The 15,904-nt window shown below is 38.8% G+C and overlaps 1 protein-coding gene across 3 annotated transcripts in view; it reads right to left on the bottom strand.

Annotated features, from left to right (window-relative positions):
* Window positions 1-15,904, bottom strand: part of LOC117952226 (teneurin-3-like) — a 242,888-nt gene that overhangs the window by 100,958 nt on the left and 126,026 nt on the right. For all 3 annotated transcript variants that reach the window (XM_034884389.1, XM_034884382.1, XM_034884373.1), the window contains one exon: window positions 546-665. In XM_034884389.1, the coding sequence (XP_034740280.1) occupies window positions 546-665 (120 nt within the window). The remainder of the gene's footprint in view (window positions 1-545; window positions 666-15,904) is intronic.

Genomic DNA, 15,904 nt, shown 5'->3' on the forward strand with positions numbered 1-15,904 from the left:
AGTCTGTGTTAAGAGTTTAGAAAAAGTATCTGAAGTATGGGTGAGCGCTTGTTAGCGATTGAAAAAAACTGTAATATGTTGGCACTTTATTAATCCTGATAGGGAAATTCATCTGTGTTTGTTTGTTTGTTAATAATTTAAATTGTTAAAAACAAAACTGAATTAATTACTTTGTCTTATGTAAAAAAAAAGTTTGAAAAAGAAATAAATTAAATTGTAAATTTAGTATTGTATAAACAAATCAGAGATTACATTTTTAACTTTAAGCATTGGCAGTGAACATAAATCCCTAATGCATATTAGTTGCTTATGAATATAATTATCAGAAGAGAGGGGGTTGTCCGCAGTGCTGTAGAGGATGTGTAGAATTCAGGCGAGGTTTCCCTCAGGCACCTAGTGGGATTTCTTGTTGAAGCTAAATGGCTTTCTCCTTTCTGCGTCACAAACATTTCTGGGCTAAGTGGAGAAACTTGCCACATTTGATCATATTCTTTGTTCCTTTTCCTGTCAGAAGAAAGGATAAACATCTTCAAGTAGGAACTCACCATTGTCTGTAGACACCATAAAGGTGTTGGGAGTTGTATCTCTTCCCCCTCCTCCGTTTTCAAATGCTCCATATCCCTCACTCTCCTGAAGCTGCCAGTTTAGTCCAAACAGGTGCATAGCTAGAGATGAGGAGGGAAAAGTGGAGAGAAAGAGAGAAGAACACGTAGGTTAATACAATGTGCAAAATAAAAAGAGGATAGAAAGGAAGAGGGAGGAAAGTGAAACAAAAGACAAGGGGAAGATTGGGTGATAAGAGGAAAACAAAAAATGATAAAAATGTGTCTGTCACTACAGATGTGGACATGTGTGTTTGTTTGTGTGTGTGTGTAAGTGTGTGTGTGTGTGTGTGGGAGTGAGTGAGTGAGTGAGTGAGTGAGTGAGTGAGTGGTTAAATATACACTTGGGGCTGTGGCATGATAGCTTGTTTTTGAAAACATGACTAACATCTATAATGCTCTAAGACTAGACATGCAAATTAACTGGGCAACTGCAAATACAAACGCGCACGCATGCATGCACGCACGCACGCACGCACACACACACACACAAACACACACACACACACACACACACACACACACACAAACACACACACACACACATAAGCCAATAAGGAAACACATACAGTATGCACAAATATAGAGCCATACACAGCCAATAAAACCAGTTTCCCATCTTTCTCTCACTCACATATACCACTACCCAGGGAAAGATACTGAGGAGTGTGTTAGCATCAAAGAAAGCCTCCAGCAGCTAATCTGACATAACACTCACCTCTACCACCTACACTTTGACTCTTGTTCTCTATCTGTGTGTATGTCTTAGTGTGTGGATATGTGTGTGTATGTTTATGTTTATGTGTGTGTGTGTGTGTGTGTGTGTGTGTTTGTGTGTGTGTGTGTGTGTGTGTGTGTGAGTGTGTGTGTGTGTATGCCTGCCCTAGGGGTTGTAAATCATCTGCTCACTTGCTATCGTTCTCCTCCTCGCATCTCAATTGAGATGTAACAAGATTTTTTTGATGACAAAAAAAACTCCTGAATTGGTGTGAACCGAACAGAATCATCGTCCACACCCAATGAAGCCCATTTCTATTCACCATCACACTTCCTCCTCCTCCTCACACTTGCATTCACTCCTATATTCTGCATGTTGTCTGCTGTATTATGCTGACTGTCTGAGGAAGAACTGCAGAGCTGATGTGGCGTTTTACAAAATGATGCAGCAAAGGGGGAAATTGGTTTTCTTCTTTGCCTTGTCAGTCCAACAAAGTTACACACTGCAATTTAATAATGTAGGCTGTTGTCATGGTTTACTGTGATGTATCACAGAGCACATCCCGTGTTTCCAGTCTCATTCTGCAGGATTCAGGGAGAAATTAAAAAATGATCTTCAGTACAGAGAACAGTGTAGCCAACACTTTTCCAAAGAAAGTAGCGAGCACTAGCTCCAAAACTTGCTAAATATCAGCAGATGACGTCATACGCTCATTTGCATATTTTTGGTGCCTTGATCCTGCATTGTTTGCACAAGCCTAACGGTTGTGTTGGGGGAAAAATCCCTCCTGTGCTGTTGGCAGAAGAGCTGTGGACTGTGATTACTCTGGGCAGCATGCATGGGAATGAAGATAATATATGAGTATGATAATTTTTAGAAAGTTGCCAAGTTTGCAACTCCTACAAAGAAGAATACTTTTTTTTTTACAAAAACTCTGTTAACTTATTGTCTACAGATTACCATTAGACAGAAGAGTATATATAGTATTTAAATGTAGAGTCTAATATGCAGTATTATCCTAAAAACAATGATTAGCACAAAAGCAATCCCTCTCAATCATCACCCACCAGCAGTCTATCTCTGCCTAGACATTCTCTTTTCTTCTCATTTGTCTATGTGCAGGACGTTAATTGGCATCAGGAAAGAGACTAGGGCCCCACATGGATGTGTAACCCCCCGCCAATAGCAGGGTTACTGGCTGCAGGATATTGCCTCCCCCATCTGATACCGACACAGAGGTTTAACTGACACATGCAGGGTCAGGATGAAGCTCTGCATTACACAGAACCTGGCAATGAGTCTCCTTCCTGCCGATGTGTGTGTGTGTGTTTATTTATAATAATAATAAAAAAAAGTAATAATAATAATAATAATACCTTTATGTGATATACACCTTATACAGACAAAGTCACAAAGTGCTTCACAAGATAAGCATTTGTAAAAATACAGTACAATCCAACAGATAATAAACCAGGGAAAGGAGAAAATAATCGTTGAATGACCAATGAAAATGTGTCTTCAGCTGCTTTTTAAAAGCTTTAACAGAGACCGCTGACCTTAAGACAGCAGGAAGGGTGTTCCACAGGTTTGGAGCCACTGCTTTAAATTAATGGTCACCTTTAGTAATGAAACGAGTGTGTGGGAACACCAGTAGTCCCTGGTTAGAAGACCCGAGGGACCTGTTAGTAGTGTACGGATGAACCAGGTCAGAGAAAGGCAGGAGCCAGAACATGCAAAGCTTTATAGGCCAGAATGAGATTTTTGTTTTAGAATGTAATCGCCACCAAAAAATCAGAAAATAACATTTTATTTTTATGATTAACTGTTTGTTTGGCACTCCCTCTCTCTTATTCATTCACTATCTTTCTTATACATCTCCTTTGCTTCTTCAGAAAAAAAAGGCTTTTAGGTAACAAAATAACGGGAGACTTTTACTATGAAGAATTTAAAAGGAAATGAAAAGGATGCTGAAAACAGTGATACGCTCTGTCAATGCAAGACGTCAAATGTTTTTATGAGATGTTTTATGATATTAAAAAATAAGGTTATTATATATCGGCGGCTGTGAAAATTAAGAACAGAGACACACAGGCAGTATGTGACTCCATTATATCTTTACACAGCAAATATTTGTTTACTGATATAGACCCTTTGCAAACACATGACCACGATCATGAGACGATGCCATGATGGACAGCTGGATCACAGGAAGCTAAACAGTGTAGACAAGAGGAAAGTGTCATTAGTTTCAATCAGTTTAAAATAAATAACACAAAATAAACCATAAAAATAATAATATCTTCTCCTTTATGTTTTCTTCTATTGAACAACAAGTTGTTATGCAGTTATTGGTCGAGTTAGGGCATGTGGTAGGTGCTCACAAAGAGCGGTATTTGGAGAAGTTGGAGATATCAGGATTGGATACCGACCCTAACTTCCATCCTCCGTCTGTTTTCACGGATCTCGTTAAATCACAGAGTGTGCCCGACTTTTGTCCACATGATCCGTAACACTATGTGGTAAAAGAGGTATCCCCGTAAACTAGTGCTGATCTCAAAGCTTTTAAAAGTCTGGATGGTGACCAGTTCTTTGTAACTGGCTGAGTTACAGGTACGCGATGCTACACATCATTCTAAGACATCAATCTAGGGTTTATTTTGTTTTAACATCTATTCTTTACTTAAGAAAAGAGTTAAATAACACACAGCCTATGTTTTTAGAGGACATGGTCAGTCGTGGCTACCCACATACCGTTGTTCACTGGGTGTGCCAATAGAACTTTCTAATGGATGCCTGGACGCATCCAGGCTCTGGGAAGTGCAGTCATTAATCATCAGTTACTACTATCACCAGTAGTAACCACACGTAATAGTAACATCTACCCATCTTCTTATCTGTGATTATATTCACTGTGAAGCCTATGTTAACATTTGACCGGTGAACATTACAACGTGATGGCAGCAGCTAGCTAACAGTCCAAAGCTATTTGCTACTAGCTGGTCGGCTAGCCATGGTGGGAACTCCGCCGACCCGCATTTAACTCATTTTTTGGGGCCTTTTGGAAGCTAGTTTTCGTGCCATGTCAAATATAATTTAACCTATATTTTTGTATGTGTTAAATGATCAAGGGAACGGCTTTCTTTTTGGGATTGAAAGGTCAGTGAATAACCGATGATAGTTGTGTGGGTCATCATCGGGTTGACATGTTAGCTGGAGCAGCTGGTTAGCACGGCAACTAGCTGGTGAGAATATTTTTTATTATTATTTATCAGTATTTTAAAACAGAAAGGCAATACATAAACCTGCTTGTGTTGGTGAGGATTACTCTGCAGATTGTGTTTGGGATAACACAAACGTGAACAAACACGTACGCATTTACCGCATAGCTCTTACGCCGTCCGTCATGGCGTTCATAATTCGCACGAGTAGAGCGTGACATGAAGTTCAAAGGATCTATAATAACGTTCTGAACATTCAGTATGGCCCCTTTCATGTGGCCCAGGACACTAGGGCTGCGTTGAGACCAACTCTACTTTTGGAGAACGCAACAACACATCACGCTGCGGTGGCCAGTCATGTCACTGGAGATCAGACTTGTCGGTGTGTTTTGAGCTGTGGTTTGAGATGGTGTGAGAGTCCTGGACAGGAAACAGGAAAACATCACTGCCTCTATCGCTGCCACCAGCACTAATTACCTGGGAGTTTGTGTAATGTGTCCTGCAACAACAAAGCATTCGCGTTGTCTCTTTTCTTTCTCTCTCTCTCCTGTTAAAAGAAGCTGCTTTCAAGTGAGGTCGGAATCATTGAACTCTCCAAACAATCTTACAGAAAAAAGTAAATGTGAAATATAAAGTCTCCTTTATAAAGCGTTTAAAATTGCCGGATTGCTTTTCTTGGCTTCAATGCCCACATATGGATACAAACAGCTATAAGAACGTGGACACCTGTGGCCCAAATCAGGTCTGAATGATCACATCTCAATGTGCCCTCAATGCATCCTGGGTGCATTCTGAACCCCCAGATTGGACTTTAATACCAGGTGTAAAAGGGGCTATTTTCACCAGCCAATGGCCAAAATACACAAACAAAACAGAGGATTGCTGTGGTAATCTAATGATTTTGGGAGCATCTAAAAAAGCACAAAGACTATCATGGGTCACACAAATAAAACCAACAAATCATCTAAGAGAAGTTAGATGTTAAATATCTGTCTCCTGACAAAACACCAACCTGTTTTTGATGGTAAAAAAAAAAAATCGAGGAACACATGAGGACTGCATTCCTTGCACAACACATATGAAAGACAGTCGTGTCAAGGACCAATTACTGGTTTTAACTTGGGAACATTTAGAGAGAGAACACCGCCCAGCACACACACTGATTCCGCCTCATTAAATTAGAGCCGTGCTGTGCTAGCAACCCCTCCTGGTGAGGACAGGAGCAAAGGGTCATGGGAGAGTGCTGGCTAATCATCAGGAGCCTGTGTATGTGTGTGTGTGTGTGTGTGTGTGTGTGTGTGTGTGTGTGTGTGTGTGTGTGTGTGTGAAGATTAATGGCCAACAGTCATTCAAGACTTGCTCTCTCTAACAACCTAGAGTTTGGCTGAAAACTCTAAAAAACATTGTTGCATAGAAATATGGCATCATCTATGCATCCTTCCATCCTAGAGCTTTAGTGTAAATTGATTTCCTATTCTTTTTAGGTATGAATTGCTTTGTGAATTTAAAGCTGTTATGAGATGTCAGCGCTGGAAATCATCTGGGAAGCTTATGGGGAAAACAAATGTGCAGCAGGAGAACTACTTGGATCAATATTAGCAGCAGGACTGCACACACAGTCAGTCTTTACTGCATCCGTTCAGAAGGGCAAACTGATCCCAGTTCAGCCCTGATAATCTGACGCACACTGGGAGGGACTGCATCGGCAGCTTCACCACTTTAATGTAAGGAGAAGTGTGAAAGACTATAACAGAGGACACTGGTCAACTTCATTTAATAATAATTGATACTGTTTATGTTTTAGTAATAGTGCTGTAGTCACAGGTGTGGCTGTGATGACTCACGATGAGAATGTGTAACAGACATGTTGACTAGACCTAGGAAGACAAGTACAGGTGTAACTTTTAGCTTTAATGATGACTCCATCCCGTTTAAGTGTCAAAGTCCAATGAGGAAGCGTACCTCATAGCAAGGATTGCAGCCATTAGTTACGCCAGTACTTTTCCCACTATGCCTGCTCCTGTGCATTGTGTTCCAACAAATGAGGTGCCTTCCACCTTTATCATTGTGATTTGTTACATAGAAAGTGAAAAGTTTTTCCCGTCTAGTATCCGGAGGAATTGCATCCACATTGGATGATTCTGCACCTCACGATTTATGTCCACTGCCACGCTTAATGCCAGTGCAGGACGTATTGTGCCCTTTATGTAATGAAGCTGAGACTAAGGTGGTGGATCGCTATGGGGCATGTCTGACTTCCAGGCAGAATAATAAAGTTTGCATCCAGTCACAGATCTGTAATTAATGTCTCCCTTTTAAAACAAAAAATGTATCATTGATCTTTTCCCTGAACTTGACCAAGTGATTTAGGTGCAGCAACTACACCCAAAGTGTTTTAGTTGCTTAACGCAAAGGGCTGAATGATTAATCAAATTCAAACTGAATTTGTGATTTAACTGGACACAATTTTCAAATTGCAAAAAACTACAATTCAGAGTACTTCTGTGTAAAAATGGAATGGCCAAGGCAAGTGCCTTGGACAGGTTTTAGATAACATTGTTTTTAAAGGAAGGTGTGTAGTTAGTGTGGTTGAGCAAGAGAGAGAGAGGAAGAGAGAGAGAGAGCAATGGTGGATTTGCTTGGAGCAGACAGCATAGCAGGTTTCAAAGTTTACATGAATAAATGCTTCAGCTGCTCAAGACCAAAAGTCCCTGTGTCTTTGTTAACTTCTGGGTACAGTGAAAGGAGTTAAGGATGATTAATGCCTCTGTGTTAAATCTACGACCTGACTATGTCTGAAGCTCCGTGGAGGCACAGACCTTACTCATAGCCTGTTGTGCACCTCTACCCCCCCCCCTCCAAACTTGAAACAACATGAGATTAGGTGAGGCACTTAACACTAATCACCGTCACTCATTTATGTTTCCCTGATTATGATGCTTTTTTGTGTGCATGCACAGGTGAGATGATGTGATGGCAGGCACAGCCATACAGTAAAGAATGTCTTTTGCATCTTTCAGTACTATAAAACAGCAAAAGCTGCGCTTTACAGTTATACTAAGTTTGATCAGTTAGTTCAGTTAGTTATCAGTTAGAAATCAAGAACAACTTCCCTAAAGGCCGTATTTAAATTAATTGATATATGAACATTCATCTGAGTCAATCAAATATTCAACACATATCTCGGCCATTGAGTTATGTTATGGACATAAATGCTTAACAGCAGGAGTAGTATGTGACAGTGGTGCTTTGCCTTTCTGACATTGTGTCCTTGTTATTTTACAAACTACTTCATGAGAAATAAAAATCTGCCTAATTATTACATATCATTATGCTGTAGCTCCCAAAATGATGCTAAACCCTGCATGCAAATGTTGCAAATGCAGGAGTTCAAGCTAATTCATGGAATTATTGAAATGAAGTAGTGTATCCTCACTCTTCAACTTATTTTTAACTCAGTGATGGAAACAATCAGATGAACTGCTTTTAGAGAAGTGTGGGTAAAGAGAAATGTGCTTTTTGTAAAATAAAAAAATAAGTGGATCAAAAGAGACTCGAATGAATGGATTCTGAATCATTAAAAATTACAACACCCCAGTGGGAGTCACAAAGAGACATTCATCGTAATGGGCTTTCAGAGTCGGAGTGTAACAGGTCCCGTAGCTGTTGAGTATTTGTTCAATGTAGGGCCTTGTTTTATGGGGCACACCTTGCCTCAGTTAGTCACAGGGGAAGGTTTTACGTGAGTGTGTCTGTCTGTGTCTTTGTTAACACAGTTTGCCTGCTAGCATATTAACTCAGTGACTAAAAATAACAGCAACTCTGGATCATCCCTTTATACATGCGTATGTCTTAAGCTACTGCTTTATAAAAGCTTCTGACTGTGACATAGACATAGAACTTTTAGGATAACAATAAGAATAAGAGAAGACATTAACATACAGAGAATTCTGATCAAGGACAGGCAACACAAAACAGCTTTGTAAGCTGACGATGTTTTGCTGTATGTTAGTAACCCAAACGTCTACCTTCCTGCCTGTATAACCCACTGTGTGAACTTCAAGCTATAGTGCATAGTTTCTGTCTCCCCATGAGGAATTCTTAGTAATGACGACAAAACTGGTGTCACTTAAACATGATACAAGCCTTCCGTGCACCACCCCCACCTCTTCTCCACACTGTTGCTAGTATCCAAGGAGGACACGGAAGATTAAAAAAAAGATTGACTCTTCAGAAGAGGACATTATTTTTATTTGAGCTCCTGCACGTGACACAATCTTCTGAACATAGTCATACTGAGAAATACAGAGAAAGTTGTGTGGAACTGATAGTCTTAATTAGCTTTGTGTCAACTCATTTGGCAATGGCTGGAATGTAACAGACATTCATTGACTGGTCTCAAAAAGCAATTAAGTGGCTTGGTCTTTGGTTAAAGGGATACTTCACAGATTAGCGTTAAGCTTTGTATCAGTAGAAATAGCCAGAAAAAGCCTCTGATGTTTGTCAAAAATTGTTATTTAGTGTCATCAGGGGTATTTTTGCCCAGAGACAGCTAGTTTGCATGTTTTTAACCCACCAATAGGGTGTAGGACTGTCACTACCCGAAGCGAGTCGAGTATCAGCCATCAGCTTTCTCTTTTCAGCAGCAAACTTTTACAACAATTATGTGCAATCAAACGACCGCACTTGCGTACCACCAGGATACATTGGTACAGATCAGAGAATATGCAGGAAACTTTTTCACAGACGGAATACTTAACACACTACGTGAGCTTCACCTGCTATGGAGACCAGCACCTCAGCCAGCGGTGTTGCTCAATGGCGCTAGCCGGGTAAGGGGACATTGAAACAGTGTACCGGACTCGACTATCTAGTTACCCGGCCTGCTAGCCTTCCAAGCAGATGCTGCTCTGTCAGGTAAGACTTGTGGAGGTGGGCTGTGTTAACACGGACACAGACCGGTGCAGAAAATTGGAGGCTTTTATCCAACTGCTGCTCACTGCTGGTAGTTTGTGACGGTTAATTACGAACCATTCTACATTACAAACACATTCATTCAGTGAGTATTTTGTACTCAGTGTTTACATCCCACTAAGCGCTAATGACTAATGAAAAAACAAGGATTAAAAACTGTAATCATCAGTTAAGAGGGAGGAGGTACGTCTGTCACCACTCTTAGGGATTATTTTTATTCTGCCCAATTAAAGACTTTCGCCCAATGGTGTGACGGTGGATAGGAGGCAAAATGCAAGGAGATTGAGGGTGAATTTGAAAATATTTGAATACAAGTAATATATTTGAATACAAGCAATGATTGGTGATTCCAAATTAGCTATAAATTACCTAGATCACTTCAACCCATTTACCTCATTTGCCTTACATACTTGGTTTGATGTAATGAAACAATTACATTTCAGGGCCCAGATTAAAAAAACATGAATTAATTGCACATGATACAGAATTCAAAACCAATTTGAATCGATTCTGAATTGAAATACTATGTATAAGGGCATTATTGTTTACTGTAAAAAAAATGGAGAAAACACACTAAAAAAGCTTTAAAATACTAAGAGAAAAAACAATTTTGAAAAGCAAGATTTGTTTTTTAGGTCTTTACAAATGTTTCTTAAAAGAAATTGAGAAGGAGGCAATTACAGAACCTAATATAATAATACTAGTAACAATAGTGGCATTCAATGGTAAATCCAATTCAAAAGTTTCAGGATTCTACAGAGGAATCCCAAAAGGAAGAGACCACAAATTATATATATATTATATATATTAAATATATTAAAGAAAACTGACTTTCCTACTACGCCTGCAGAAGGACTTATATACTGCAAGGCGGACAAAATGGATAATATATTTGTTGGAAAAGGACACTTGGTTGGTGGTCTCTCCTTCACATCCTCACTACTTTTAAATTGTCTTTGCATGATTTATTGCTATCCTTGGTCATTATAGCAATCTACAAACAAATTGTAATGCTATGTATGACCCCTCTATTATGAGTCATTAGACCATTAACGTCTGAGATGTTGAATTGGCATAGTAACTGCCAACAATGTTGTACTGTGACTTTATGCTTTGTATCTAAGAATACAAGTTAAAAAAACGTGTAAATGATCATCTCTAAAAATAATTTTGTGGGCATTTTCAGCCTCTATCTTGATAGGACAGCTGAAGACATGACAGGAGAGAGAGGGGGGAATGAGATGCAGCAAAGGGCCGCAGGTCGGAGTCAAACCCTGGCCCGCTGCTTCAAGGAGGAACGCTCCACACATGGGCCCGCTCCACCAACTGAGCTTTCCGCCCAAATATCGTCTCTAGCTCAAACTGTGATACAACAGCCCTAAGTGGTTGTTGCAATTGCTGAAATTACTGTTAGAATGTGGGATATTTTTTTTTAAATATAAATATGTTGGCTAACGTTAGCTAATCTCCCTCTTCTCACCTTGGCCTACCCGCATATGTCACTCATGTCACGTCTTATTAAAATTAAGTTAGAGCTAGTTTTGTTTACTAATTTTGTCGCAAGTAATAGTAACGTTAGCTTAGCTGAGAGCTTTATGGATATAGTTTAAGTTAATGTAACCTGCCCTGAAGCTTTGGGAAAATATTTTACCTTCAAATAGTTGTTTTCTCAGTAAGATGAGAACCTGAAAGAAAGAGGTTGCTTATAAAGTTAGTTGCTTAGTTATCAATGTCAATAGCATCGTAGCTAACACTATTGTTACTTAGTTTATGACAAATCATTTGAGCTGTGCTTTCTAACATTTCTAACATTACTATGCCTAGACAGCACCGCTAGCCTTTACAACAGCCGCTTCAATACACTTTTGTTTTATTACAGAGTTCTCTGTTGATTTGTGTGTTCGCTGTGTGCTTGTGGTGGAAAATGAATGTCAAGAAAGTTGTGTGCAATGCGCCACTACGTAGGTACCCTTCAAAGCCAGGCTAATGTTAGAAGTCCCTCTAGTTGACAGAACATGCAACAACAACCACATGATTATAGGGGCATTAACAATGCATAAGCATTGAGTAGTGTAGCACGTATTAATTACAGGCTGCATTTGAGCATTAAATATTTTAATACTATTTGAATATTTTTAACAATATTATTTAAATGAAAATCAAATGGTATTATATAAGAAGACTGACAGCTCTAACGGGAACCATAACAACACTCTTGCACACACACACACACACACACACACACACACACACACACAAACACACACACACACACACACACACACACACACACACATACACGCACACACACACACACACACACACACACACACACGAGCTTGTGGCAAGAGAAATTTAAGTCCAAGGCCCATCTAAGCTTCTATCATAATTGCTTCTGTTCATTGTTGGAATTGATGACCTTTCGAAAAAATACCACTCTACCTCCCTTCGGACTCTTTTCTCTTTCATTACTTCCTCTCTCTTTCTCTCAAGGCTTTTTAAAAAGAATATCACTCGTACACAATCTAACAAAGAGCAAACTGCCCTGACACTTCTAAAGCAATGTAGGGGAGAAGGAAAACCTAGTATATGTAAGTATTTCTTATGACTACAGGTGTAGATGTGAGGCCTCCATCTGGATTTTAAAGGCTAATACGTTTGTCTTCTTCGTTTTGGATTGGAGCTTGCACTTACAAATAAGTTTGTCTTATTCTCAGCTTTCAAATTTCCATTTTCCAACAGAAGTGAAAGCAGTAGAATTTGAGTGCCCAGAAACAATGCGTATTCAGAAATGAATTCTCGTCAGCCAATGAAAGAGCTTGAACCACAGGACCCTCCCCAGGGGGCACGTCTTTATGCAAATGCTCAGGTGTTTAGTGTTTTTTTGCTCCCAACATCTCCTTCCAGGCAGCGCGGCAATGGTTATGATTAGAGTTAAGGTTAGCTGCCTGGAAGGCGACGTTGGAGCAAAAATACACCATTGATTAAATGCTCACGCCTGTTGGTATAAGCTGTTAGCCAGATGCCTCCAGTGAGTCCAGCAAGGTTATAAAGATTAATGACTTTAGTGGCATACTCTTAAAGCAACCATATTCTTCTCATTTTTAGGTTCATAATTGTATTTTGAGGTTGTACCAAACAGGTTTATATGATTTCATTTTCAAAAATCACCATATTTTTGATGAACTCCACATTACTGCAGATCCTGTTTTCACCCTGTGTGCTTATCTCCAGAGTGAGACATGTCACTTGTATTGGCTACAGAGTGAGACATGTCACTTGTTTTGGCTACAGAGTGAGACATCTCACTTGTTTTGGCTACAGAGTGAGAAATCTCACTTGTTTTAGCTACTTCTATACTATCTTTGTTGGGAGTCGTACATGCCCAGTAGCTAGGTAAGATCCCATCAGCTAGATAACTCTTTCTCTAACTCTTTGGTCAGTCCAAGGCAGGATTAGCTGGGAGACTTCTTGTAAACGAGGGCACATTACCTGCAGAACAGGGACATGGAAGTAGTTCTTTTGGAGATTATGGTAAACTAGTGTTGTAGCAGTTTAGTGTAACGAGCTAGCCACCTCATCTTAGCCAGTGACGTAGAAAGCAGTGCAGATTTGCCTTCAGACTTACCAGGGGACAGAAGGCAGTGGACATTCAGAAACCGTATCTCATTCAAAACAGCATGGATAGTTCTTTCCTGGTTTGTATGCGTGTGGAAGCACCAGAGACACAATAATAATATTGATTTTTTCATAATATGGACACTTTAAAATAAATGTGGATGAGTGCAGATTCAAGTATAACAAAAAAGTAAAGTTTGTAACATAACAATCCAATTAAAAAACTGAATAAAATTGATTTGAATCAATTTGAAAATTTGATGTGACATTTCTTATTTATAGCAGAACAAACCCAGACTCAGTCTATTCAGGGGCCTAACCCTCATGATATCCTCTGGTCAACTTTGACCTGTTATCAATCTGTCTATATTGGAAATTTGGGTTTTCCATCAACCAAATTGCCTAAAAATTAACACGGATGGTTCCATTCAATGCTCTTTGCAAGTAAAGATAATGATCAAGTTTTTTAATAAATGTTATAGTATTTAAAAAAATGTTTTAAATGGTTTAAGCATCCCAAATAAACTTTGACATGAACCAGTTTAAAATTAAAAAGTCAAATAAAGTGTTCATTTCAGGTCTAGGGGCCCACCTCCTGAAAGTTTTGAGCATTAAATAATGGTAAATTGTTATGCCCCTATTTTCTGAATTACAACCCAAATATAGAAACATAGTGCATATTTTTGCAATAAGGCCCTCAGGCATTCTGTGCTACTTTCATCTATTCATTCTTCTGTAGATCAACTTTTCTAAATATATCTGAGTCAGCACACATGTAGCCTAGCATCATTTACTCTTCCTTCTTTTGCGTCTTTTGTTGGGGAAGTAACCTCCTTAAATGTGCATATGACAATTATTCACCTGAATGATACATTAAATCATTTTAATGAATTAATAAACCCCTGGACTGTAATATTTCAGATGTGTTTGAGCAAGATTTGTTGCTCTCATGTTCAAAGTAAAGTCAGAATACAAGCTTTTACAAGAATAATGTGACATTATTTCAAAAAATAATCCACTGGCACCATAGTCTGCTTGAGTGGATCAAAATCACAGTGAGTAGAAGTGTCACTTTATTTATACAAAATCTGTTAATTAAATGGAAAAATTAAACTTTAAGTGTGTGCTACAAATGTACATTTATTCAGGGAAGAGACTAAGGTAATTAAGGGCTTTAAATATTAGACTTTTAGCCCTCTGAGCCATAAGGTATTTTCAAACTATGTTCATATCTAAGTACTACTTTTACAACCTTCGTTTCATCTGCAATGACCGACTAGCCTTCCATTTGTTGATAAGACTTAAACAGTTGGTCAGAATGGTCTTCCAGAGCATCATGGGAAATTCAAAATGGCGGTTTGCATCAAAGTTAGCGACCAAAATGTATAAATTATGAATGTAAAGTGTATCAATCTCTGATGGAACAGTTTGGATATCCTTGCACAAAGACCCAGAAAAACACTGGATTTCCAGGCTGGATACCAAACCTTCTGAAGGGGCTACAAAGACACTGAAGACATCAGCGGAACAGCGTGAGTATTAGCTTAAACAAATTAATAAGTCATGAAGCAAAGATGCCTGTTATTGTCATATACAGCAAGCTTTGGGTCATAGGGTTAAGGGGGATGTTTTGCACATATGACTAATACCTGAAAAAGAATTTCATCACTGTCTTTGTCAGGTGTATCTAAACCTAAATAAACCTGACAATGAACTCTTTGAGTTATAACTCTGAGAAGATTCCTGCCTTTCAGCAGTGCCCCCCAAAAAAGGTGCGTGAAGCATTCCTTCAATTTGATGAACTACATATTCATCTGCCATTGGTATTATGCAGATGTCTCCAGACGAAGAAAATGATTGAGATCCTAAATCAATGTTTTATTTTTGTTACATAAAAAAGATGTAGAATAATAATCATGTGATGTTGAAAATCTGATAATAGCTTACTGTATTATTACAGTTTTCTTCGACTGCTAGACGACAGCGGGCACAACTGGAGTAACGTGCTAAACTGTAACTCCAGTCTGCACAGCAGCAGTTAATGTGGACCAAACTCTAGTTCCTTTTTCATTGCTAGAACCCAGTTTTTAAAACTCTACACACTTATTCCATGACTTTAACCACAACCTGCACAACACTGTGGATTTACAGCACTTTGTTTAGATGCTAACACAGTGCTGTCACACCTGTTAACCACACACTCAAAACTGGCGCCTATCAAACTGTGCTGATTGTAATTTCAGCTGAAAGCCTAAGCAGGTGTCTTGTTTTAGACTAGTTACTGAACATATACTGTATTTATATAGAGATAGCTCAAAAAGCCTGTTTTTGTCTACAAACACCAAATAAGAATGAGACAGTTATACCGTGTAGCAATAGAGAGAACCAGGTAAAAGAGCAACAATACCAATGTGTCCAGATCAGATGTCTAAGTCTAAAAACACTACTTTATATCTTCACCATAGGAAAACTGGGTTCTTACTGTTTTTCAGAAAGTAATGGAGGTGAAAGCATTGGAAACACCACATTCATTAGTATTTAGAGATGATAAAGACATCCAGTGTGATGAAGAAAACATGCTGCATGATGCTGAAGAGAGGCATGATTAGTCACACTATTCTTTCTTACTGTTATGCATATTTAGTCTTTTTTAGTAATTCCATTAATTAATTAAAGAGACAAAATACTATATTGAAGCAAACTACAGATTTTCATTCCTTCTTGTTTACCTTTGACATATACTTTATATATACAGTATACATATATATATATAT

Source organism: Etheostoma cragini, chromosome 2 (genome assembly GCF_013103735.1).
Source record: "Etheostoma cragini isolate CJK2018 chromosome 2, CSU_Ecrag_1.0, whole genome shotgun sequence".
Classification (NCBI taxonomy): Eukaryota; Metazoa; Chordata; class Actinopteri; order Perciformes; family Percidae; genus Etheostoma; species Etheostoma cragini.